We start from the raw sequence: 26214 nt of genomic DNA, 5'->3' as shown, positions 1-26214 counted from the left end.
ACAAAAGTTAAACAAGTACAAACCACAGACTGCCTGTGTCATGGCGAATACAGTCGCTGGTTTATTTATGTCTGTTTGCCGTTGTTGTGAGTGTGGACGGTCGGAGCATTTACAACGTTAGCTTAGCCGATCTCCATTCAAAAAACACGCATTTTAAAAGGTGTTTCGCCTGCCGTCTGTCTGCAGACTTGTCAAAGCATTAATTCATGGTTTTTACTAACCGGTATCAGTATGTTGTTACTTCGGCATCATTTTGAAACGTGTATTACAATTAAATCACGGTAAAATATGTACATCTTGTTGTAGTTGTAGCCCCCTTGGAAGTGATTCCGTCACTCGTTTAGCATACTCAGCCCTGTTTGTTGGCCCGGAAAGAACCTCGATTTTATGGGGCCAGAAAAACTGTGAAATAGTACCCGCTAGCCGGTACTACGCTAAGTGGAAACGCAACCAAAAACGGGCCCCGCACGGCTCGGCACGCTTAAAGCAAGCTCCGCGCTGTAGTGGAAATGCGCCATTAGTGTGTGTTGCTCCGCTCACCGGTTCGTCACAGCGGGTGGAGCTGCAGGATCTTTGCTACACGTTGCATACCGCTATTTTACTGTCATTTTCGGTCACCTTAAAATACTGCCAGACTCGTGAAGCCATTTTGTCGAGCTTGTTTTGCCGCGCACAGAGAAAAGTGTCATGTATTTTACGTCATAATTTTACGTCATGCGATCGGTTCTTGCGATCTGTATTTTTAGAGAGCACCGATCGGCAGAGAGTGAGGCCGATCGATCGGAGCATCCCTATTTACGACGGTCTTAAGGGATCTCCTTACCACCAAATGATTAAAACCGGGATACATTTAATTGATTTCCCTTTTGACTGCCTCACAGGCCTGATTAGATTAGATTTATTTTTGGTATTTCCCGAGGGACATTTTCCTCTGTCAGACAACTACACAAAATACCTGCAAAAAGCTAATTTTTAATTAATTCTTAATTCTTATCTGTACTGTCCAATGTTTTTCTCTTATTCTGTGGCTGCTTTAACACCTGCATTTTTCACGGGGATCAATGCAGGTCTATTTTATTTTATGTTATCTTAAACTCTGGCTAGGAAATCTCTGCAAGACCAAAATACTAAAATGGTATTTTGACACATAGTGTGCCTTTTTAAGAAATATTGCTTCTCCTGCAATTTGAGGTTCGCAGAAGTCTTATTTTCAATTTTGATAACATGCCATTCAATAGTTCAGCGATACAACATTACGATTGTAAAATGTGCATTTCATATTTAATCGTCAGACAAGAACTACTGTTCACTAGGCAGAAACGTAGTATCAATGACCTGAAATCAATTAGTTATTTCCTGCTTGTTAAGTAATCAGATATCTGTAAATGACAACAGTTAAAGTCTAGAGTATTACTGTATGCATAGGGAACAAAAAGGAGGTTAATCCAGCACAGACACAGCAGACGAACCAGAATATCTGTCCAACAATTGAGCACATGTTGTGATCAAACAGTGATGTAGTGTCTGACTGAAACAGGAGAGAAAAGAACAGATTAAGTGCTTTCCCAGACACACACAAAGTGCTAGACAAAGCATTAAAACATCATACGAATCATAAAAGATTAAATGACCACACAACAAGCCACGTTCACATTGTCTGTGAATGGTGATCCTTACAGAAATATTTTCAAAGTGTAGAGGCCGTGTGTGGTTCCAGTGGTCTGTGTGGTGTAAACTTGGTCCATAGGGACAATAAAACCCCAACATTGTGCATTTCTTTGCAGTTCATAAGACAGTTGATGCGTAGGTTTTGTGTCCTGTCCCGATCAGAGCAGCACGGAGGTCAGCAGTTTGAGATTCCTGTCAGACGCTGCTGCAGCTTTACTGTCATGTTCGCTGTGAAGCAATGCCAGTCCGATTTTATGACGGAGATTCAAATAATGTGGCAGAGCTGCGGTGGGGTTACCGTTCACGGTCCCTAAATATACAGGCACATGTTTCATTGTAGGTCAGGTTCATAAATGAATTCCTCTTGGTGGAGTGATTGACCTGATTCACTTTGCAGTGTATATTGCTATGGGTTTATTTCAATGTATCACAGTGCATAAGGGTGTAACGATTTAGTGAACAACGACGATCAAATATCTGCTGTAAAAAAACTGCTATAAACCCTGAAATGAATTACTGTTCAACCGACTTGGAGGAAAATATGGAGAGAGACTGAGAAGACCTTTTTTACTGAAGTATTTTAATTAAAGGAGCCCTATTGTGCTCATTTCAGCTCCATATTAGTATGTTGGGCTTCAACTGTGACATGTTTACATGCTTTAATGTTCATTAAGGAAAATCCATGCTTTTAGGTTGTGAAAAGTGCAATTGAAAGGGCGGAAAGAGACACATATAACATTGAGAAATGGTTCAGTCAGTGGTAGAAGAAACTGGAAGCTTAGCATCAAAATGTGTGCAGATTGAAATAGAAGCTGGTTTCAGTGTCAAGTGCACAATAATGCCTCTAACAACTTGTAATCAACCAGCAACATGTTGCTCTAGCAAAGCTTGTCTTAAAACCACAATAGAAAATTAAAGATGAGTCAGTTCAAACATATTTGTTCCAAGCACTGAGTAGGCCGAAAGTAAAACACATTTTGTATAGCCCAGCTGTGGATTAATAATGATCAATGGTCACTGACACTTTAATGTATTGGAAATTCAATTTCTATATTTAAACAATATTCTACCCTTTCATGCAACACTGTGGCGACATCAACTAAATAAAGTGTTAGTTTTTTATCTTGCTATTTTCTTCTATTCTATCTATCCTATTTGGTGTCCAAATGATAGATTTGTATCCCTGTTAAAATAGTGATTATTAAAAAAAAAACATCAAAATAAAATGAATCACTAACTGTGATGTCGCTCTCGCACTCACTATTAATGTTTGGTGGCACTAAGTCAAATTTGAAATCTGTGAAACTGATTACACTCTACTCTATACTAACGTGCAACAGGAACTCACAAGTACAAGATGAAAAGGAAACCCCGTGTAGTGTACTCGGCCGATGTGACGCCTGCCATCAGAGCCAAGTGTGTGTTGGGCTCGGTGTCAGAAAACAAGCTGGAGCCGACCTCTGCATGTGGAGATCCCCAAAGAGGGGGGCGGGGGCTGGCACGGCAATCTAAAGAAACCAAATCAAGTCTTCTATCAAAAGCACAAACAGGATCATTCTGGATTGAAACTGATTTAGGAAAACTAAATGGCCTTTTAGTGGAATATCAGAATACCTTTATTCGTCCCACAGAGGGGAAGATTGCATTTATTAGATGGATGGATAGATGGATGGATGGATAGATGGATGGATAGATGGATAGATTGATAGATTGATAGATAAGTACTTTATTGGTTCCAATTTGGGAAATGTTTGCGTTGCAGCAGCATAACAAAATTAAAACTGCGGTCGCACTTGTGCGCGCAGTGATGGCCCTCGCGTCCATGCACCTGTCGGGGAGACAGGCGCACAGAAAAAAAAAATGTAGGCGGAGCTTAGGGTTCCAAGAGGATTATTTGTAGAACAGGTCCACCCGGATATGTGTGCGAAATTTCAGGTCATTCGGAGTTACGGTGCGACTTTGTAAATGTATTCCGAAATGGGATTTTGATAGGTGGCGCTAGCGAGCAAGTTGGAATATTTTAACCCATTGACTCCAGAATGTTGCAATTTTTACCGTGCAAAATTATACAACTTTTGAAGCGTCCTAAAGGCCTCAAAAACAGGAAATATGATGACTAAAAATAATAATAATAATACCACCAATAACAATAGGTTCCTCGCACTTCGTGCTAGGACGCCGTCGGGTCCTAGCGCTCCGTGCTCGGGCCCTAACAAGGCAATTAAGAGAAAGAGAAATTAAGACACTAGAAATGAACAGTCCAAAAATATTTCTGAAATAGTGCCAGTAGCATTAAGCCATGATTGATGTTGCTTTGCGAAACGGTGGGATGTCATTACGTTAACATCAAATATTTCCATTGTCACAGTATGATTTTTAAAATGTTTTAAATATGGTTGATAAGACCCGTATTATCCTAATCAATCAATGTGATGAGGCCCAAATGTAAAGCAGTATTCACCTCACACAGGACCTGTTCTATAAATGTGGATTAGACTCACTGTGGCTCTTGTTCACACTCTAGGAGGCCTCGGTCGAGCAGCCTGATTTAAAGTCCTCGAGAGATGAGAGAGGAGGCAAATGAAAGCAGCACGGCCTAGTTTTAGAGTCCAGATCATTCTGTCGCTCATGCATAATGAAGAACGCCAACAATTACTCTAGAACAGGACACAGAATAGCTCAATTCATCTTTTTTCTTAGACATTTAAGCTGCTTTCGCTGATTTGTTATGACAAGTGGTGATTTCTTCAAGTTTATGGAGAACTGTTATACATATGGTGTTTCATGTTATGTACTGAGAGGCTTTTTGGCACCTCTCCTGATGCAATAAAACCCAGCTTCTCAATTAAAACTGAGACATAAAGCAGACCCTAGTCCTGCTTTGTTCTCTTGTGTATAAAGTATTGAACCCCTTTTTGAGATGCAAAGATTTTCCTGTTTATATGTGAACATTAATTTCATTGTCAATCTTTTCTCTCTTCCAGGGAAATGAAGCCAGTTATGCCCTGGACATGTGCTCGCACTGTGAGTATCAATCAGTCACTGACTAACTTTTTACTTTCCTTAACTGTTTTAATTCCTCATGTGTGTCATTTCTACATGTGTTGTGTTGGGGGCCAATCTTACTTTTTTACTGAAAGCGTTTTCTAAATTACAGTGAGGTTTTTTTATACTTACAATGCAAAAATACACTTCAATGCCTTTGAACAGATTTACCTTTTCATAAGAATTTGCAAACATTATTTGTGTATTTTTTATTGATGCACTACCAGAAGCATACTTAAAAAAAGACCTTCATTTTATGACGTACTAACACATTTCTCCGCTAACATTTTTTATTAATCAAAAAAGAAAGCACAACCTTGTCAAACATCAGATGCATCGGTGTTAGGGCTGCAACAAACGACTAATTTGATAATCGATTAATCTATCGATTAATGAAACGATTAATCGACTATTCGGACTATTACTGTATGCCTTGCACAATTTCTCAAACGCTCTTATTTAGCCATCAACTTTTAGATTTAGCTTGAGGTTGTTTTAGGCATGTGGAAACTAACAATGAAGACAATAAAGATGAATACTTGATTCAAAAATACATATATTATTAAATTAACTAAACACATTTTGAACAACCCGCGGCTCTTTGCCTAGTTTCATGCGGCTCTTCAGTTCATATCGAATTGTATATGTGTGAGTTTGGGGGAGAGACACTGACTCCTACTCCTGATAGTTAAACCTGATATTTAGTAGGTCTGTTAAGTATTGAATGCTGATAATTCTGACGTAATTTGGCCGGTCAAAGTGGTTTGGACTCGGATAAAATCGCTCCGTTAGTTTCGTCCCGTGTTATTTTCGTCCCGTGTTACTTTCGTCCCGTGTTACTTTCGTCCCGGCTCTCCCTATACGTGTGTATGTGTGGTGTCAGGTGTCAGTATGAGAGGAAGACATCGCGTCTAATTTTGATGTGGCCCAAGAGCCAATCACAATAATACCTGCGATGCAGTGAACCAATCACCTTTGAGGGGGGAAAACTTATCGTTGATTAAACACCATCCAGTGTTTACCCTACCATTGTCTTGGAGGGGCGCTGCACCCCGCCAACGGAGCCCCGCGCCCCCCCCTGAAATTCAAGGTGGTTAAAAAATATATATAATTTTTTTTTTTAAGTATATATATATATATAGCACCAAATTGCAAATAATCTATAACTACTGTCCCTTTTCACATTGAACATGTGCTCTTTTATTAAATAAACTAAACGCTTTCATTTGAAGTTGTGAGCTTAGTGTTTTTGACCCTAAGAAACACTGATGCATTAATCAATAACAATAATCCACAGCTCCTCTCTCTGCTCCAGAGGATTTAAAGAATATATATCCCAATAACACAAAAATGCATCAGTGACGTGGTTGAAATCTTGTCTCCAGAAAACAAAAAACAAAAACAAGCGGTATCAGTGACCGTGTGTTTGATGTGGCTCTTTGCAGTAACATAGAACAAATGTGGCTCTTAACCTCTGACTGGTTGGCCACCCCTGCTCTAATCATTAACCCATGTTTGTATCATGTAGTTAACTCCGTGTGTTGCTGCTAGCATACATAATACCTGACGTGGAAACGTTACTCGTGGATGGGGCTACAGAGCTGCTAGAAAGACAGTCCAACCCGGTGCATTCCTCCGTCTGCATGCGATGCACTTTTGCTAAATGTTTAGACAAATTGCTCGTGTTACCACCCTTACGCTAAACTCTTATTGCACTTTTAGCAACGAGCATTCTCCACATCGAGACGGGTAAAGTTTAACCACACCTCGGAGCGCGTTCTCTCCGCCATCTCCGCAGTGTGTTGCTGCATGTAGCAGCTGCGTGTGTGTAAACTGCCCCGCCCCCTCGCACACAGACGGGGGAGAGAGATCTCGTCTGATCGAAAATACATCATAGACGCATTTGTTTGTCTTTTTGCATATTAGAAACGAGTTGGCGACACTAAGACTGCGATATAATGTTTTTGTAGCAATAATACATTACATATTTTTCAAATGTCTCCAGTACCGATAAAAAGACCAATAACGTTGGAGCTTAACGGCGCGTAAAACACATGTGATGACGTCACCAACGAATCGACGACTGAATTAGTTGGCAACTAATTTGGTCATCGATTTTAACCGATTAAGTCGAGTTGTTGCACCCCTACTCGGTGTGTAATATTATCAATCCGCTGTAGAAAACAAAGTATTGATAGTTGATGCCACAGACGCAATACAAACAGAAATTAAAAGGTCAAAACATTTACCCTGGTCTGCACTTTTTGGTGGGGATTTCTCAGTGGAAACAGACACACTTATTTAGCGTTTCGATGGTGGTGGGTGATGGATGTGAACATCCCCACATGCTGCACCTTCCTCTGCAGAACTCTGTTGGCAGTCTGACCCAGACTCCCAACACTGTGAGGCTAAAAATGCCTCATCCCTCTGTAAAGGTCAGTGTCAGGGCTGCTGGGAGAACCTTGCTTATTTTTAGTCACGACAATATCCCAGTTTTAATTAGTTGGTCGCTTTGCTCTGACCCCCCTTCCCCCTCAACTCCAGAGCAAAGCTTGACACTTAATTAGAAAATAATGTTTGGACCTACTTTTTAAAGCTTACACTCAGGAAAATGGTTGTGTAAGCTGAACTTGGGTCTCAAAATTACATCAAGCGTCCCTGGTATCGGATACTTTTGTGGGTAGGAGGTTTGGGGGGACTGCGTCCTAACGAGCTGTTAAAAGAGGTGTGGAAGACTGGGGGAGACCCTAAAGAGGGAGGAGCGGGGTTAAGATTTATGACCTGTGTTCAGTCTTTGCCCTCCAAACTCAGAAACCTGCCTCTCATGTGGATTCCCAGGAAACATTGTTGCCTGAAAAGTTGATACCAAATCTTGGGTTTTCTAAGCAGTACCCGACCCTGTTGTGTGACCGCAGGAACGGTTCACTCAGGTGTCTCTTCTTACTGCAGTTGACTTTGCCTTGATGCAGAAGTCACACCAGCAGCTCTCGGGTGTCTCAGCCTCACCAAACCGTGTATTCTGCGAGGTGTCTGGGTTGACGGCCTGAAACGAAGAGATGTGAGCGGCAGGGTTCAGGTTTGCTGACGCTGCTGTAATTCCCCGATGCTCTGACAGACTTTGCCTGCTCAGGGATATTTATGGGGGTCCCCGACGCTGCCACGCCTCAACTCCCCACCCTTCTTTTCTTTCAGGACCAGCAGTTCAGTGCAGCGGCTTTCCTTGTTAACATCAGGCTGTGGTATATTTACCATCTTAGCTCCAACCGTGGCACTGCATCACAGAAAAATAACTAGCAGTGAAAAATAATAGGTTTCTTCTTTGGTTTATTGAAAGAATGCTGGTCTTTTTTTTATTGGCTTGGAGACTTGAGTTGAAAAGCCCATTTCTCACTGTACAAAATACCCACTAACACCCATTTTACACTGTACAAAATAGCCACTAACACCCCCTTTCCCACTGTACAAAATACCCACTAACACCCCCTTTTACACTGTACAAAATACCCACTAACACCCTGTTTACATTGTACAAAATACCCTCTAATGTCGCCTTTCCCACTGTACAAAATACCCACTAACAGCACCTTTTCAGGGTGTCCGCGGGGTCTTAAAAAGTATTAAAAGTTGATAAATCAATTTAGCGAAAATTAAGGCTATTAAAAAGTATTAAACGGCATTTTCCAAGGTATTAAGAAGGTCCACAGCAACGACAACACGAAACACCCTTTAATTGACTGAAACAACATGTCGGGAAACCCCTTCAAGGTGGCCCCATGCATAGCGTGCCATAAAATGCTGCTTCTTATTTTAAGCTTCGTTGCCTTGCTCCGCTCTGTGCGGGGGGGGGGTGTTATCTGCTGGTGGACTACCTGAGAGATATACAGCAGGAGAACACGCCGTCCGCCGCGGAGAATAAACAGAACCATGCTCCAGCGTCTTCTTCGCTGCTTTTGGTGTATTTTTTGGCGGCAGCAGCGCCACTTACAGGCCTGGCATATGTACTACAGCGTTTCCAGCATTTCCAGCGGTCTAGTGTGAACGGACACGTTAATGAATCGAATGCGTGTGTGAACGGAATACTTTTTTGCGCATGCGTTTTACTGTATGCGTCCTCGTGGGGCCGGGGTCTAAGCCAAACTATATCCGGTCACAGAGATCTGCTATTTTAAAGTAAGGTCAACACATATCGACCCTAAATATAGTCTATATTAAGAACGAGACAAGTCTTAACATATATATCGTTTTTTGTAAACATATGACAAATGTGTGAGGGTGACGACGTCAGAGCATCGTCCTATGTGCCGGGCTTAGCCCCGGACAGCCCCAGTCCAATTTAATCCCATGGTATTTGTGAGGGAGCTCCTATATGGCATTATGCTGAAGCTCACCAAAGTTTAATATTTCATAGTTCAAAGTTTTGTCAATTGTTTTGTTTATTGGTCAAATACTGGTTTCTACTGGTTTCTGAGGAGTTCTACTGGAATGAAAGAGCACAGAGTACAGAAGCAACAAAGCAGCATACTGCATTAAACCTGACCTTCACAGAGAGGTTGAAGTTCATGTGGAGAGGAGGCTTCAGTAGTCTGTCTGCACTCTGTTTAGTTGTGCTATCTTACAATCAATATAGTAAGTGTGTCGCCAATGTAACCGGTTAGAACTCGAAGTTGCGATGAGGTCTTAAAATGTATGGAAAGGGTCTTAAAAAAGGTCTTAAAAGGTATTAAATTTGACTTCAGGATTCCTGCATATACCCACTAATACCCCCTTTTACACTGTACAAAATAACCATTAACATCTGGCTATTTATACTTTTTTTTTATAACAGGGATTTAAACCATGATTATAATTATGAAACATAACATACAAAACAAATATGCTCTCCTCACTGATCATCGTAAAAAACATTTATTTTTTAAAAAGCAACAGAGAAAAAAACCCACTAAGTCTTTGATATCTTTCCACTGTTTGAACAATCACCATATTGGTTTAAGGAATTTAAAAGACGGTCTGAATAAGTAACACATATAAACAAAGAAATAATCATCGGAACATTTTCACTTTTCACGAACCCTGCTTCGAAGTTGTGTTTGTGACGTTGAACGTGACGCACCACATAAAAACAGAAACACATACTTAGCAATGGGAAAGGAGTTTATCGATTATTTTAGTAGCTGTTCTTGTACAAAAAGCACATTTTGGTTCAAAAAGAGTACACAAGGATGAGGGTGGCACAGGCCAGTAAACATAGAAAATGTAAATGAATTACATTTGTAAAAGGAAATTATTTCTACCCAACCGACAGACCTTAAACCTACACACAATGTGTCTAAATGAATCCCACTGAAACACAACTTTTGTCACCCTCTTTCACCAATTTCTTTTTTCTTCAAGGCTCCTTAAAACAATATGCTGCCATCCTAGCCAGTGTACATGAGCGGAGACTCTTTTGTTGCTCTATTGCTATGCTCCTGGTCTATTTTTGCTGCAGCTGATCTTCTGTTGTAGTTCTGACTAAGCAGTTGCTCAAGCAGCTTACACTTGTATTAAACCACTCTTGCTTTGTTCACAAGTAACCAACGGTTTCGCCAAATCAACGAGGACTGAAATATTAAAGATCACAACATTAAACTATAACAGAATCAAAATACTACAACAAATAAAACGGATTTCTTTGTCTCATCAACCACCTTACCAATATTCACAAATCCCCCCAAAAATTGGCCACAGTAATTAACTAAATAGGAAATATTGTCAGTATCTGTTCTATTAAACAACTGTGTCGATACATTTGAATGCATAATAATGACACGTATACTGTACTCTGCAGACATTATAGGCAAAAAATAGGCCTTAATCTTAAATGAAGCTTTATGAAACATTCAGCAATATATTGTCTATGGTAGGGCTGAACGATATACCGTGTCATGGCGATAACCGCGATATGCGCATGCGCGATATTCACACCGCAGGGACGTGCGGTTTTATTCATTAAAAAAAAAAATGCTAACGCACTTTAGCACAGAATTCAAAATAAAGATACCCTTATTACTTATCGAAACTGCACATACAATATATCCGATTAAAGCTGAAACTCCACAGATTATTTAAGTATAGTATCTAAGCGATCCGATCTCGCGACAGGGGAAGCAAACACAGACATCACAACACGTACCTTTTACGGAGCTTTTACGGGAGATTGTCTCACCGTAGCTGTCAATCTGATCAAAAGACATGTTCAATGGCATTAAAACGAGAAAAAACGCGGCTGAATCGGTTGATCCATAGGTTAATAATGTATCTGTGGCTTTGAAGCAATTGTTTATAATCCATAATTCCATTTTTATGTAAAAATCGGAGCACAAAAGTTAGCTGCTAATGGTAGCCACCAGAGTGTATGCAGCTTCCGGTTTTGGCTACGCCGCATAGCCAAAACCGGAAGCTGCATACACTCTGGTGGCTACCATTAGCAGTTAATTTTTGCTCTGCGATTTTTACATAAAAATGGAATTATGGATTATAAATGAAATAATTGTTTTATACAGATACATTATTAACCTATGGATCAACCGATTCAGCCGCGTTTTTTTCTCGTTTTAATGCCATTGAACAAGTCTTTTGATCAGATTGACAGCTGCTCCGTAAAGGTACGTGTTGTGATGTCTGTGTTTGCTTCCCCTGTCGCGAGTCCGGATGACTCAGTGATGATACTATATACCTAAATAATCTGTGGAGTCTCAGCTTTAATCGGATATCTTGTATGTGCAGCTACGATAAGTAATAAGGGTACTTTTATCTTGAGTTCTGTGCCAAAGTCCGTTAGCATTTTTCGCTCAGGGGTCATTTAGATGCTTCTTATGAGACTGATGATATACTTTATTAATCCCCGTGGGGAAATTGTTTCTCTGCATTTGACCCATCCTAGTGTTAGGAGCAGTGTGCTGCCATTTTGAACGGCTCCCGGGGAGCAGTGTAGGGAACGGTGCCTTGCTCAGGGACACCTCGGTAGCACTTGGTCTTGCCGGGACTTGAACTGGTGACCTTCCAGTTACCAAGCCAAGTCCCTATCGACTTCGCCACCACCGCCCCGACTTGTGTTTTGTTTTGGTAAAAATGGTTTGTATCGTCAGTTAGCTGAGATTATTTCCGTTAATCTGGTATAACACATTAATAGGTTCTTAAATATTAAGATCCCCTGAGACACAGTGTCGTGAAAAAAAAAGTAAAGTACCCGCCGGGACCTTGGGGCTTAACCGGTTAAAAAAAACGCAATATATATTGCAGGGGAACAAAAAACCGCAATGTCCGTTTTTTTCAATATCGTGCAGCCCTAGTCTATGGCTATACATCAAGATATTTTGCAGCGTTTCTTTTTCCACTCAATTTCCACTGTGGTACATTTTTATCTCTGGGCGGTAGGGTGATGCGGTTGTCATTTTCACACAAAGAAGGTTTTGGGTTTGAACTCGCCAGCGAAAACTTGCTCTTCTGTGTGGAGATTCCCTATTTCAACGGCAGCTTACATTTTCCTTTGTTCCTCGGATTCTCTTGATCTTCGGCAATCTGAGAACCTATAAAGAAAAAAAATGTTTTTCCAAGGAATTAAATAGATATTCTCGTCATTACATCACTATAGTCTGTGCAATGGATAACGTGTAATACGGATTCTCACCTTGACCGGCGTAGAGATGACAAGAGGTGCTGAGTTTGTACCGCCGTAATTACAGTCGGGGCTGAAGTATGGGTAGATTTTCCCGTTGAAGGAGCAGCCAGTAAAGGAGTAGATAAGAGCTGCAGTCTCTACGTCATAAAAGGAGACCAGACCCTCCTCATAATCCACAAACACCCCCACCTTCTGAGGCCGAGACTTCAGAGAGAGAAGGACTGGAGGATCATCAAGAGCTTCGTACTCATTTACATTTGTCAACCATATAATCCAGAAACCATCTACTGGGCTCAGTGTGATATCTCCCTTCCTGTTGATCGACTCTCTGGCCACTCCTAAATCCCACTCGGTCTTTCCTTTAACTTGAACCTCAAAGTAAAATTTGCCTGAAGAGAAACTCTGCTTTCCTAAAACACAATTACAGTAAGAAAATCTCTCTTTGTTGTTTGGGAGATTCTTTGTTACATCACCATGACTCACTTGTTTCCCATCATCAGACAGGATGAGTTCAGGATGTGCTGTATCAGGATCAAGAGTCACATTCACTGCATACCTCTGGACCCTCTTCAGCTCAGCTTCAATCTGCTTCTTCATCTCTTTACTGAAAGTCTCCTCCAGCTGAACCACAGCTCTCACCACAGTCCCCTCATGTGATGATGGACGGATGCTGACATTTGTCCAGTCTTTGGTTTGTAGAGCAACTTTCAAGGATGGAAAGCTTTGGAGAAGATCAAGGTGGTCTTCAGAGTGTGAGAGACGCTCCATCAGAGTGATTCTCTTCTTCAGCTCAGAGATTTCCTGTTCTAGGTCTTTGATAAAACCTTCAGCCTGTTTTTCAGTTGTTTTCTGCTTCTCTTTGACCGTATCCATGAGTTTGTTCAGTCCTCTCTCAACAGACTCCATCAGAGCAGTGAAGACCTGAACACCTTCTACTATCTCTCTGTCTGCTTCTTTTTCACTGAGGTTGACTGAGTGTTTGATCTCCTGAATTTTCTGTTGTCTCTTTTGGATCATCTGCTGAATTTGAACATCAAGCGCGGCCTTCTTCCCTTCATATCCTTCTTTGAGAGGAACCACATCATGCATCTTGTGTTCTGAAACAGTGCAGAGCATGCAGACACATGTCTGGTCGGTCTTACAGAACAGCTCCAGAGGTTTATCGTGCTTCGGACACATCCGGTCTTCCAGGTTCTCCACAGGGTCGATCAGCTGATGTCTTTTCAGGCTTGAAGCTGTCAGATGAGGCTCCAGGTGAGTCTCACAGTAGGAGGTCAGACACACCAGGCAGGACTTCAGGGCCTTCAGTTTGGTTTCAGTGCAGACGTCACAGGGAACTTCTCCTGGTTTGAAGACTTGTTGCTCTGAGCTGCTGCTGCTGGCTTCCTGTTGAGCTGACTGTCTGAACTGAGCGACCATCTCAGAGATGAAAGTATTAACGTGCAGCTCAGGTCTTGTGTAGAACTCTTTTTTACACATTGGACACTGGCACCAGTCACTTCTGTCCCAGTGTTCAGTGATGCAGGTTTTACAGAAGTTGTGTCCACATGATGTTGTGACTGGATCAGTGAACACATCCAGACAGATGGAGCAGAGAAACTGATCTTCAGCTTGCAGATAGTTTGCAGCAGCCATATTAACACCTGTAGTGTGAAAGAATAGAGAAAAAACAAAACGTGTTTTTATCATTTGTTTAAAAAGAAACAAGCATGACTAATGTTCTTTTGAAAAAATAAACTTAGGCAGAGTTATATTGAATCATACCATTTTTTTTTTGGACTTACTCAATGCCAGGCTGTAAGCAACTGCAACATTTTAAGGCTGGAGCCACACGAGGACGATAACGCAAACGGGCCGCAATCGTTATCAAAAAAGTATTCTGTCCACACGCAACAGGCACCAGAAACGTGTCCGTTCACACGAGACCGCTCCAAAGCGCTGGAGACGCTGTAGTACATATGCCAGGCCTGTAAGTGGCGCTGTAGTCCAGCCACAAAAGCAGCGAAGAAGACTTCCCACGCATGGTTGCCATGGTTGCCCTTCTGTTTATTCTCCACTGTTGACGCTCTGGCTCTTTTCTCCCCTCCCGAGGCAAGTGTTTAATCCTGCTGTAAATCTCTCCGGTTAGTCCACCAGCAGATGAAAAACACCCACCTCTCCGCTTCTTCCAAGGGACGAGGGGACCGTGCGGCAGTGTTTCAGTTAAAAAAAAATGTTCGCCGGTCAACATGTCCGTTAAAGTTGAAATCTTCCGGACAAAATTAGAAAAGTGCCAGTCAAATGTCTTCTTTGTTATTTATTGAGCTTTTAAACAAATGAATAACGACTCTATATAATAATAATATACGAATAAAAACCGGAGCCTCTCTTTTCCTCCCCCTCTTCTGACAGCCCAGCAGCTGATCTCTGAGCAGGAGAGGTGGGGTGGGGCGAGGCGGGGCTATTGCTTCAACGTTATCAGGAAATGATCGTATAGGCGTAAACACGGAGCCGTTTGCCCCCCAGAGCGTTTCGTTTTCAGATCTACCCACCTTGGGACCCGTTATTGTTTTCTGCGTTTCCATGTCGGCCTCGTGTGGCCGAACCGTCTATATGATAGTGAACTGTAGCAGATGCAACCGTTATCGTCCTCGTGTGGCCGAACCGTCTATATGATAGTGAACTGTAGCAGATACAACCGTTATCGTCCTCGTGTGGCCCCGGGGCTTTAGTCATCTTATCTTAACTGATGCTACTCTGGCGAAACAAACAGATTATGTCCACACCCTGTTGCGCAAACCATTTTATATTTAAGAATAGCACTGATAACAAAGCTGTGCTTCATGACAACATTTTTTATTTCCCTTTTCCTGCTTCGTATAAAGAGCTTCCCGCCGGTTCTCCTGGGGACAACTTTTATGTGAAACCGCTGGACAAAATCTAGGAGGTAGTACGTAGGCAGGAAAGCAGGAGTGAAGCTAAACTCCCAACCACAAAGATTCAGTTGAAGGTTAAAAGTACCGAAAACTGACACGGAGAGATTGTGAAAGAAGCTAGCAGAAGCTGTTAAAGTGGGCTACTGTATAGTTACCCTGAGGACAGATAGCCGTAGTTATCTTGTTAACACTTTCCGAAGTATTACATTAAGAGTAGAGCCTTCACCTGAGTAGAGCTTAAGTTTTGTGTTAATCTTGCTTGTTGACAGGGTAAATATAATCAGCTGTACTCACCAGTGAGTTAGAAACTCTGCTGTGTTGTTGAGAAGGATCTGATGAATTCAGTTTGTATTTTCTGTGAGAGAAACAGAGACTTGCCTCGACTTCGGTGTGGCTGCCTCTCTGAAAAACTTAACTTTCATTTCTGGATTGTGACGTTGTAGCCCTCCTCTTTCCTGAATTTCTCTACCCCTTCCTGCCGGTCTTTAGAGTATTGTATTCTTCTTGTTAGGACTTGCTTTTGGTGACTTACAAGTATTCGCCTGGCTTAGAATGAGGTGTGTGTGGTACGTGACAAATTCATTTATTGAGTGAACGTTTTGAGGGGTAGCACAGAGCTGTGTAGAGTGTAATATTAGCAGACCAAACAAATAACTGGACAATTGTAAAAAGGGCACATAGATATAAGTAGGGATGTCATGAGAACTGATTCTTCTGTACCAAGTTGATGCCAAAATCCCCAAAACGTAGTGGTACTTGTTTTTATAAAGTACTGCAGGTACCAGAGGAGGGCTCGCATTGAGTTACACTATTATACATCAAAGCTCTCTTCATTCACAATGAGTATTGGAGCAAAAGTAGGATATTAAAAAGGGAATAATGACCTGAACTTCCTAACAACAGCTCTATCTTTTTGAAGTTATATTTTCCGTGGTATCGTATCACCTAATGAGAATTGTGGTATTTTACTGCTATTTGAATTGACTACTCAGATAAGATGGACCTTTATTAGATTTACTAGATGTCTGGTGTTGTGATGTGCCTGGAAAGCAAACAATTACAAAATATAATTAAACTCATTTTTAGGATTAATCCAAAATATAAACTGTTGTTGTATCACGTCAAAGATCCACTCGGTTGTTATCTCTATCAGAAACATTTTGACATATTTATCCAGCAACTGTTTTTATACTGTTCAACAAGTAAGGACAAGTTCAAAAAATAAAGTATGGCCATTGTTGGACTATTAAATAGACCACCATTTTAAACAACTTTTGTCCTTGGTCAACATGAGAGGTCATCCTGTACATGAGTAACAAACCGTGTCTCCTCATATATCAGTGTTTGGTTTGCAGTACAGTGACTCCATGCTCATCTCTCCTTTGTGTTGTGCTCCATCCAGTGGACACTCTGCGCCATAACACCAGGAAGTGGTGGACATGGACGCCGGTGTTACTGAAGTACAACCAGCTGATAGATTGATAATGGATCAAATAAAACCAGCATTATTTTTACAATATCTTTAAATTAACTATTTAAATGTTTGCTTGTTTACATATAATAATATAACGCTACCCTGCTTACTTTGATTTACACTTCACATTTGATTGTGTTGTCTTTGCCCTTTAACCAATGAAACTTGATATAAATGAACACATATTTGTCTTGATATTTATATCTTGTCTGCTTTAATCATCAAAAAAAACTTTGAGGTAAAGAAACAAGCTTTTATATAAGAAGGAAAACATTCTGAGCATTTTAAGTTAAAAGGTGAAACTCATTTGAACAAATAAAAATGCTGAAAGGTCAGATTCATAATTAAATCAAGGATTTTGTATTTGTTTAATATTGACATAAATCACACAGCAATAACTTTTTTATAAGTTTTTTTATTTTACAATCACATATTTACAGCTTTCTTAGACAGATGTTACCATTGATTGACTGAACAACTTCTAATACAAAATAGAACATTCTGTTGGCATATTTTCTGTTGATGTCCTTTGTCCGTTAACTTTTAATGTTGATACATCGATGAAGAATACTCTATTCTGTACACAATACAAGCTTGTAAAATGCCTTACTCTTAATATGAGCCATATTTCTTGCAATATTAAACATTTGTTTTGGCTTGACATCAAAGAGAAAAATTATCAACAACTTGGATTTTGGGTTGTTTTCCAAGAAGAGCTGCAAACAACAGCAGCTTGACATATTTGACATTATTAGAAAACAGTGATTTCTTCTGGAAGATATTTACAGTGTTGAGTAATAGGATACATGTCATAACATATCTCAACAATGACGTGTACAAAAAATGTGCCGGAGTAAACAGATTCTGTAGAAAACAAGATGGAAGCTATACAGCTTTGACACTAAATATGTTTGTTTATTACCTTGAATGGAAATAAATCAATATAGGATAAGTGATTAGTTTACTTGATAGGAGAGATGATCAGAGGTGCAGAGTTTTTACCATCATCATTATCACAGGGACTGAAGTATGGGAAGAGTTTATCAGTGAAGGAGCAGCCAGTGAAGGAGTAGATAAGAGCTGCTGCATCTACGTCATAAAAGGAGACCAGACCCTCCTCATAATCCACAAACACCCCCACCTTCTGAGGCTGAGACTTCAGAGAGAGAAGGACTGGAGGACCATCAAGAGCTTTGTACTCATTTCCATTTCTCAGCCATATAGTCCAGTTACCCCACAGAGGGCTCAGTGGGATCGTTCCCTTCCTGTTGATCGACCCTCTGGCCACTCCTAAATCCCACTCTGTCTTTCCTTTAACTTGAACCTCAAAGTAAAATCTGCCTGAAGAGAAACTTTGCTTTCCTAAAACACAATCACAATCAGAAAATCTCTCTGGGTTGTCTGGGAGATTCTTCTTTACATCACCATCACTCACTTGTTTTCCATCATCAGAAAGAATGAGATATGGATGTGCTGTATCAGGATCAAGAGTCACATCCACTGCGTACTTCTGGACCCTCTTCAGTTCAGCTTCAAGCAGCTTCTTCATCTCTTTACTGAAAGTCTCCTCCAGCTGAACCACAGCTCTCACCACAGTTCCCTCATGTGATGAATGGATGCTGACCTCTGTCCAGTCCTTGGTGGGTGGAGCAACTTTAAGGGACATGAATCTTTGGAGAAGATGGAGGTGGTCTTCAGAGTGTGTGACCTGCTCCACCTCAGAGCTTCTCTTCTTCAGCTCAGAGATTTCCTGTTCCAGCTCTTTGATGAAATCTTCCGCCTGGTTTTCAGTAGTTTTCTGCTTCTCTTTGATCGTGTTGATGAGATTGGCCTGGCCTCTCTCAGCAGACTCCTTCAGAGCAGTGAAGACCTTACCACCTTCTGCTATCTCTCTGTCTGCTTCTTCCTTACTGAGGTCCACTGAGTGTTTGATCTCCTCAATCTTCAGTTGTCTCTTCTGGATCATCTGCTGAATGTCTGTCTCACGCTCAGCCTTCTCCCCTTCATATGCTTCTTTCAGAGGAACCACATTGTGCATCTTGTGGTCTGAAACAGTGCAGAGCATGCAGACACATGTCTGGTCGGTCTTACAGAACAGCTCCAGAGGTTTATCGTGCTTCAGACACATCCTGTCTTCCAGGTTCTCCACAGGGTCGATCAGCTGATGTCTTTTCAGGCCTGACATTGTCAGATGAGGCTCCAGGTGAGTCTCACAGTAGGAGGTCAGACACACCAGGCAGGACTTCAGGGCCTTCAGTTTGGTTTCAGTGCAGACGTCACAGGGAACTTCTCCTGGTTTGAAGACTTGTTGCTCTGAGCTGCTGCTGCTGCTGCTGCTGCTGCTGGCTTTCTGTTGAGCCGACCGTCTGAACTGAGCCACCATCTCAGAGATGAAAGTGTTGACTCTCAAATCTGGTCTTGTATTAAAAGCCTCTTTACACATGGGACACTGGCACCTGTCACTTCTATCCCAGTGTTCAGTGATGCAGTCTTTACAGAAGTTGTGTCCACATTGTAAAGCGACTGGATCAGTGAACACATCCAGACAGATGGAGCAGAGGAACTGATCTTCAGATGGTGTACAACTAGCTGCAGCCATATCTACACCTGTAGTGTGGAAGGAAGAACAGTTTCTTTAAAATACAGTTACAGAAAAAGAAAGACATTGGATTGATATTGGACAGTCAATTTTGAATGTTTTATGTTTTTGTTTTGACTTGCACTAAGCCAAGCTTGAGCAACCGTTACCGTTCAAGACTTAATAGGTTCAAGATAGCTACCATGGCTAAACGGCAATGAATGTGTCTTTATCCTGTCGTTTAGACTACGGCTAGGCGACATGGAGAACATATCACATATCACAACATTTTTCCCCCAACATCTCTAACAATATTGTAGATTGACTATTTGTTCACAAAATATTTACACAATTACATGTTTGATAGATAATCAGAAAAAGCAGATGGTTTGAACAAGTTTAAGAAAGTTACATCACTTTACTGTAATGCAGCCTTTAAAACCAGGAAATTACACTTATGCAATTTTACTACCTCTGAAAAACCTGACACTATATCTAGTCTAATATCCAGATGATGATATAATATTGATAACTACCTTAGCGCTAGTGTAGACCAACTGATATTAAAGAATAACACTGATAACAAAGCTCTCAGTACTTTGTGACACACCTATTTGCTTCACATTTTAAACCTCAAACTGGTTCTTTGGTGGTGAGCTTTTAATATGACACACCTCTACAAAAAAGAGTAAGCAGGATGTAGGAAGTAATCAGTAAACAGTAATAATGGCAGGAAACCAGGAATGAGGTTAAACTCCTAACCGCAGAGATTCAGTTACAGGTTAGTTAAATCCAGAGGGCTGAACCGTAGGCCTGAGGACAAACAACACCATACTTATATCATATTTAGTTGGAAGTGTAAATATAATCAGATGTACTCACCAGTGTTTGACAGAGACTCTGCTGTGTTGTTGAGAAAGATCTGATGAACTCAGTTTGTATTTTCTTTAGACAGAAACGGAGACTAGTCTCGACTGCAGTGTGGCTGCCTCTCTGACTAACTTAACTTTCGTTTCCTGAGTGTGACGTGTAAGCTCTCCTCTTTCCACTGTAGCTCCTCCTCTCACTGCAGCTGGTTGTGTTTCCTGACTCTGATTCACACAGGTGTTGAGAAATACCAGCGACTTTAAAGGTTCAAATGGAGCAAAGTTGGTGCTAACAGTGGGGAGAGTGAGATATGTGAGAATGTTTTTCTTTATTATGTTGAAACTCTCTCAGCTATACTTTAACCAGAACAGTTTATTTGAACCTATCCTCATTGATACCATATCTATGGCAGGACTGGTGTATTATTCAGCATGAATTTATATCTAGATGTATGTAATACAACTGTGTTTATAAAAAGAGGATCACATTGTGAGTTAATTCTACTTCTTACAGTACAGGGAACTTTCTTTCACATTACATTACATGTTACTTGTTAGACGCTTTTATCCAAAGCGACTTACATACTCAATACTGTGGACAATCCCCACAGGAGCAGGAGTGTCTTGCCCAGGGACACAACGACATGCTGACTGCAGTGGGGTTTGAACCTGTGACCCTGATCCCAACACCAAGGCCCCACCCACTGCGCCACACGCCTCCCTTGATTATTTAAAGGGTATTAAAGAAATAAACTCTTGAACTTAGTTGATAAACTGGCAAAGAGTAGCTGGGGTCTCTTTGTTGAGTGTTCTCTTAGGTTGTTTATATTTGTTGTCCTTGTATAAGTGATTATCCTCACATGAAGGTGTGTTGACTCGTGTATTTGTTTGCCTTTTGAGTAAGAAGTCACTTTTGTCTCATAATGTCTCAGTCTCCATCTAGTGGTCGTTCTGTGTGATGACATCAGTTAGTTGTGAGCATGGAGGCCTGTTGTTGCTGCAGGGAGTAGAAGAGGAAGGCTGTCAGATCTCAAGACATTTTCAGAATTACAATTATTTATGCTTTTCTGTACTTATTGATTGATACATTTTATTTCGAACAAGTAAAATTACAAAAACAAAACAAATGTTGCAGTGCATAGTCACGTAAGACAAATCAAAAAACAAAAAATGACATTTACAACAACAGCATTAGCAACATAAACAGTGCCACATCTAATGTTCGAAAAGGAGTGAGAAGAAGTATAACTTATTTAATCTCACCCCCTTGTCCCTAAATGATTTATTTATAATCTGTAATCTGCAATAATTATTATTTGTATGCATTATTATTGATATTATTAGTATTATTAATCGGCTTTATCTGTTGATTGACATATATACACATACATACACTGATATACATATATGCACACATACATATACACCTACATACTCACACATATACACATACACATAGTCAAACACCTTCCCCATCCCTGCACCTCGAGAAAATAATGTCTCTGTATTTCCTCTTGACCTGGTTCATGTCTGGACATCGCTTTAGCTCCACATTCACACTGTGCCTAGTCTCACTCCACAGGCTGAGATACAAACAGTTCTTCTGGTTGTCTCCTTGAACTATCCCCCCCCCCACTCGTTGAGTGAATACTTGTTGGATGTTTCCTGGTAAAACGTTATGATTAGCCTTAAACATGATTTGTGCCGTTTGGAATTCTACCAGGTCTGTGAATTTTAACAATTTTGACTGCAGGAATAATTTGTCAGTGTGATCAAGGTATTTGACATTGTGAATGATTCGTATGGCTTTCTTTTGTAGAATAGATACTGCATGTATTGAACTTTAGTAGTTATTGCCCCAGATGTCAGCACAGTCAGTCAGATATGGTAAGACTAGTGAACAGTAGAGAATGCGAAGTGAGTTCTGATCTAGAACTTGTTTTACTTTGTTTAGTATGGAAATGCTTCTTGACAGCTTTGATTGTACATGTTTTACGTGTAATTTCCAACTTATTGTGTCATCTATTATTACCCCAAGAAATGTAATTTCATGGACTCTTTCAATTTCAACCCCATCTATTTGTATTTGTGTTTTTGTTCTATGTTTACCAAACTTACAAAGCAATCATTCTCGGATGACTTTCAGAGAGAAGATAGCAAGTTATAATTGTTGTCACTTGTTTCCTGCAGTAGAGGAAGTACATTGGAAATGCACTGCTCCTAGTTTTAATTTGTGATTATAACTTACATTTAAAGAATTGTATGTCTTTTATTTTAAGACTTGTTATCATAAAGTTTTGTCGTGTGGTATTGTTTGAATGTACTCATTTTTATATTTTATATATTTGTTATTATAATATTTCATAGTGGAAACCAAAGGAATTTGAAAAGTACTAACAGTATAATGGTAAAGAATTAAAACATATATTTATATCTAACAATACAAAAACAAGACAAAAGCAAAGGATAACGGACTGGTTCATCACATCAAGTAGCTTTGTTGTTGTGGGTCTGGCCATCAGCTGCAAAGAGGAAACAGCTCCTAAAAACTGCAGGAAAGGAGACCAGGTTTTATTGAAAGGCATTTTATTGTCTTTTAATAATTGTTCTGAACGCACTTGTTTGCTGATAGCTTCTAGCAATGAGCTTTGTGATGTTTTGTATCGCCTTGGACCAAACTTCTTTAAATGTTTGATTATTTTAAAGGACAGGATATCTCCGTGAACTACCAGGTTACCAACACAATGCGTCCCCCAGCTCTTTGGTTATCAGCAGAGTGATTAGTGATGAACGAGGCGTCACATGACCCGGTGTTAGGGCTTAGAGCGGGGCACTAGGAGGTCCAGTAGAATAAGGTCCAACTTGACTGAGACCAGTAGCTCTGAACAGTCATGGCCAGTAGGAACAAGGAACCAGGTACGTTAGGGAGAAATGCCTTTACAGAAAGAGGATGAAATACAGGTGGATAACAGCTGTTCTAACTCCTCCTGTGTGCTTAAGTTCACAGGTTTTTAAGTGTCGCCAAAACTTGATAATATTTGTCCAAATCTCCTCCTGTTATCCAAAGACTTTGTCTGTTTTAGCCGCTGTTAATAACTCTCTCTCTCTTTGTCTTTGTTTTCATTTCAGTTGATGCCGATGAGATTAAGAGGCTAGGAAAGAGATTTAAGAAACTCGACCTTGATAACTCCGGCTCCCTGAGTGTGGAGGAGTTCATGTCCTTACCAGAGCTCCAGCAGAACCCCCTCGTGCAGCGAGTCATCGACATATTCGACACCGATGGAAACGGAGAAGTCGACTTTAAAGGTAAATTAATCATGAAACTGTTTCCCTACTCCCTCTGATTTTCCCTTTGTTTTTCAAATGTAACTTTGTTAACAGTATCCTTTCTAAGTGTCCTCAAAATGACCCGTTGTTAAAGATACAGTCTGTCTGCTCCTGACTGTCCTCTGATTGAAATGCAATGCAATGGGCTGGCAAATGCACAAAATCTGGCACGAGAAGTCTGACATTTGCTAATTTAAGAGCATTATTAAGTGCTTTACCGTTAACTTATGAATCAGTTAGAGGTGGGTGCATTTTTTGTAAAACTTGGTGAAAAACCATTGGACGAAATGTCCTCTATCCTTGATTATGTCATTGTAATGTTTCACAATATCTATCTGATATCAAAACTATCACAACGGAGTAATCAAGTAATGTGTTTAAAGTTTGAGAAGCTTTTCCCCATAAGAGCAAGTACAGATCACTTCACATTGGAAAGTGCTTCTAAATTCCCTTTAATCCATGAGGTACTGTCCGTGTATCCAGACATCAAATGCAGTATTTACAGAAATCTGTCACTGATCGCAGCTGCATTTTTAGTGCTGATAACTACAATTTTATAATAGTTTAAACTTTGATATCAAGAAAGTATCGCAGCCAATCAATAAATTAAGTCCTCTGATGTCATGACTTATGCTACAAAGAATGTTTTCCCGCTTGAAGCAAATATATGCCATATTCATAACTAAACGCCTATATATCCACGTATATTATATTATTGTGGCACACATAATGACAGAAATGAATGGGCACTTCCCTGGCCACAGAATAATGTAAATACTGCAGTCAGCTGCACCTTTCTGCTCCCTGGGGTGAATTCAAAGTACTTTAAATGTGTACTTAGGTAATTGTACTGGTAATATCTGAATTGCATCAAAGCCATTACTTTCTGAATCACTACCTGTACTTAGTTTTCTACATTTCTTCTATTATTTACTATTTAATTCAGTTATTGTTCAGTGGGTTGTCTTGTAATTATTCGAATAACAGTGCATGGTGATTGTTGTTTATTTTGTGTATAAATGATATTTATTATGTAGCGGGAGGTTTATTGTCTAACAGCAGTTGTAACTGATGATGATGTTTCTATCCTTCAACAGAGTTCATCGAAGGAGTCTCCCAGTTCAGCGTCAAAGGTGACAAGGAGCAGAAGTTGCGTTGTAAGTGTCCATCAGTTTTCCTCATATCTCTGTAGCCTCTTTATCATTACTAAACTCAGTTATACACACTTCAAAGGTTTGTAATCTTTTGCCACAAAGGCTTGATTGGGTACAGTATGAAGTCCTTTATATGTAGATGTTATTTTGAATGATAGGTTTGTCTTGTGGCCTTTTAAAACAAAACGCTGTACAATGGTTCAACCAGATTTAGAAATAAAACGACAAACAAACCTCCAGTAGGAGCCGTTTCCACAAATGTTTAAAGCTTTTTTTAATGTCTTATGGCGATACGTTTTTGTCAGACTGATCTCATTGTGTTTTCTTCAGTGACGTCATAAGTGTTGAGCTGCATCTTTATAAAACATGAACAATTTAGATCAGCGGTTCCCAAGCTGTGGGCCTTGCAAGTGGGCCGCCAAATAATTTGCAAAACATTATGATTTGTGGAAACATTTCATTTTCATTTCATTTTTTTTATTTGAACCTCCTTTCCTTTCTCTTTCTCGATCCTCCTTAGCAACGGTCATTACAGTCCTTGACAGCGGTCTGTTCTACTGGATTAACAACGTGTCACATGTTCTGAATTGACCAATCAGAACTTTATCTAGCCTCCGTATTGTTTATGGTTGAATGTGGGCCCTGAGTTGAAAAAGGTTGGGAACCGTTGATTTAGATGATTCAACATCTAGACTGCAGCAAAAGTGGGATTACATTTATTTGGGATGTATACTTTTAGACAAACTTGTGAATATAGAGAATAATGTACACTGATAAAGTAAACACTGACATCCTTCCCCCTCTCTGCCCTCAGTTGCCTTCAGGATCTACGACATGGACAAAGACGGCTACATATCCAACGGCGAGCTCTTCCAGGTCCTCAAGATGATGGTGGGAAACAACCTGAAGGACACCCAGCTGCAGCAGATCGTCGACAAAACCATCATCAACGCAGACAAAGACGGCGATGGCCGGATATCTTTCGAGGAGTTCTGTGCGGTGAGTTAACCTTCCTCTTCCTCTCCTGTGTGAGAACCAGAGAGCTACAGACTGAAAGACACGGCTAAACCACACCGTTTACATTTCTGTTACAACCTCAGCTTCTTTGAAAGGTTTGAAGAGGAATCTGAATCTGAAAAGACAGGACTCTTTCATTGCAACGCAAACATTTCCCAAATAGAGTGGTCCTAAAACCAGGAAGTGAGTTAGCATTTTACCACTTCGGCTTCCCTCGCCTCAGAGTCAGCGGGTTTTTTTAACTAGTTTTTTTGGAAATAGCTGGAAATAAGGTCTGTGGTTGAGACACATGTAAGAGACGGATCACGTTTTGTTCTACGACATTAAACACATCAGCAGTGACCCCACTGGAGATTTCTGAAGAGTTGACGTGTCTGAAAAACGATGGTTGTTAACAAGAGGCTGAATAGGACTACAGAAGTTGTCGAGGACGTCATTACACCGAACACGTAAAACACTCCCGCTAAGTTTGTTTGCCCTGTTCTGCTTGAAAGCAAGTACCTGCCTCCT

The 26214-nt window shown here is 40.5% G+C and overlaps 3 protein-coding genes across 5 annotated transcripts in view; 1 reads left to right on the top strand and 2 right to left on the bottom strand.

Moving 5' to 3' along the window:
- ppp3r1b (protein phosphatase 3 (formerly 2B), regulatory s1ubunit B, alpha isoform, b) overlaps positions 1-26214 on the top strand; it is a 35597-nt gene that overhangs the window by 5819 nt on the left and 3564 nt on the right. The window contains exons 2-5 of the mRNA XM_034225031.1: positions 4653-4692; positions 23336-23512; positions 24631-24690; positions 25502-25686. Of these exons, the coding sequence (XP_034080922.1) occupies positions 4653-4692; positions 23336-23512; positions 24631-24690; positions 25502-25686 (462 nt within the window). The remainder of the gene's footprint in view (positions 1-4652; positions 4693-23335; positions 23513-24630; positions 24691-25501; positions 25687-26214) is intronic.
- Positions 11864-15677, bottom strand: LOC117551938 (E3 ubiquitin-protein ligase TRIM21-like). Its single transcript, XM_034225020.1, has 3 exons — positions 15583-15677; positions 12383-14016; positions 11864-12281 (listed from the first exon to the last, which is right to left on the bottom strand). The coding sequence occupies exons 2-3, from the start codon at positions 14006-14008 to the stop codon at positions 12219-12221; spliced, it is 1689 nt and encodes a 562-aa protein (XP_034080911.1). The 5' UTR covers positions 14009-14016; positions 15583-15677; the 3' UTR covers positions 11864-12218.
- LOC117551943 (E3 ubiquitin-protein ligase TRIM21-like) lies at positions 17162-20420 on the bottom strand. Of its 3 annotated transcripts, XM_034225029.1 has the most exons (4): positions 20223-20420; positions 19022-19369; positions 18963-18979; positions 17162-18734 (listed from the first exon to the last, which is right to left on the bottom strand). In XM_034225029.1, exons 2-4 carry the CDS (start codon positions 19359-19361, stop codon positions 17724-17726), a joined length of 1368 nt encoding a protein of 455 aa, XP_034080920.1. In that variant the 5' UTR covers positions 19362-19369; positions 20223-20420; the 3' UTR covers positions 17162-17723. The 3 variants fall into 3 exon arrangements, with proteins under 3 accessions (XP_034080920.1, XP_034080919.1, XP_034080917.1); XM_034225028.1 differs by having other exon boundaries at positions 17162-18979; XM_034225026.1 differs by having other exon boundaries at positions 17162-19369.

This window comes from Gymnodraco acuticeps, unplaced genomic scaffold, assembly GCF_902827175.1.
Source record: "Gymnodraco acuticeps unplaced genomic scaffold, fGymAcu1.1, whole genome shotgun sequence".
Taxonomy (NCBI): Eukaryota; Metazoa; Chordata; class Actinopteri; order Perciformes; family Bathydraconidae; genus Gymnodraco; species Gymnodraco acuticeps.
The sequence above is the reverse complement of the archived record's forward strand: the minus strand, read 5'-3'. Positions and strand labels throughout refer to the sequence as shown.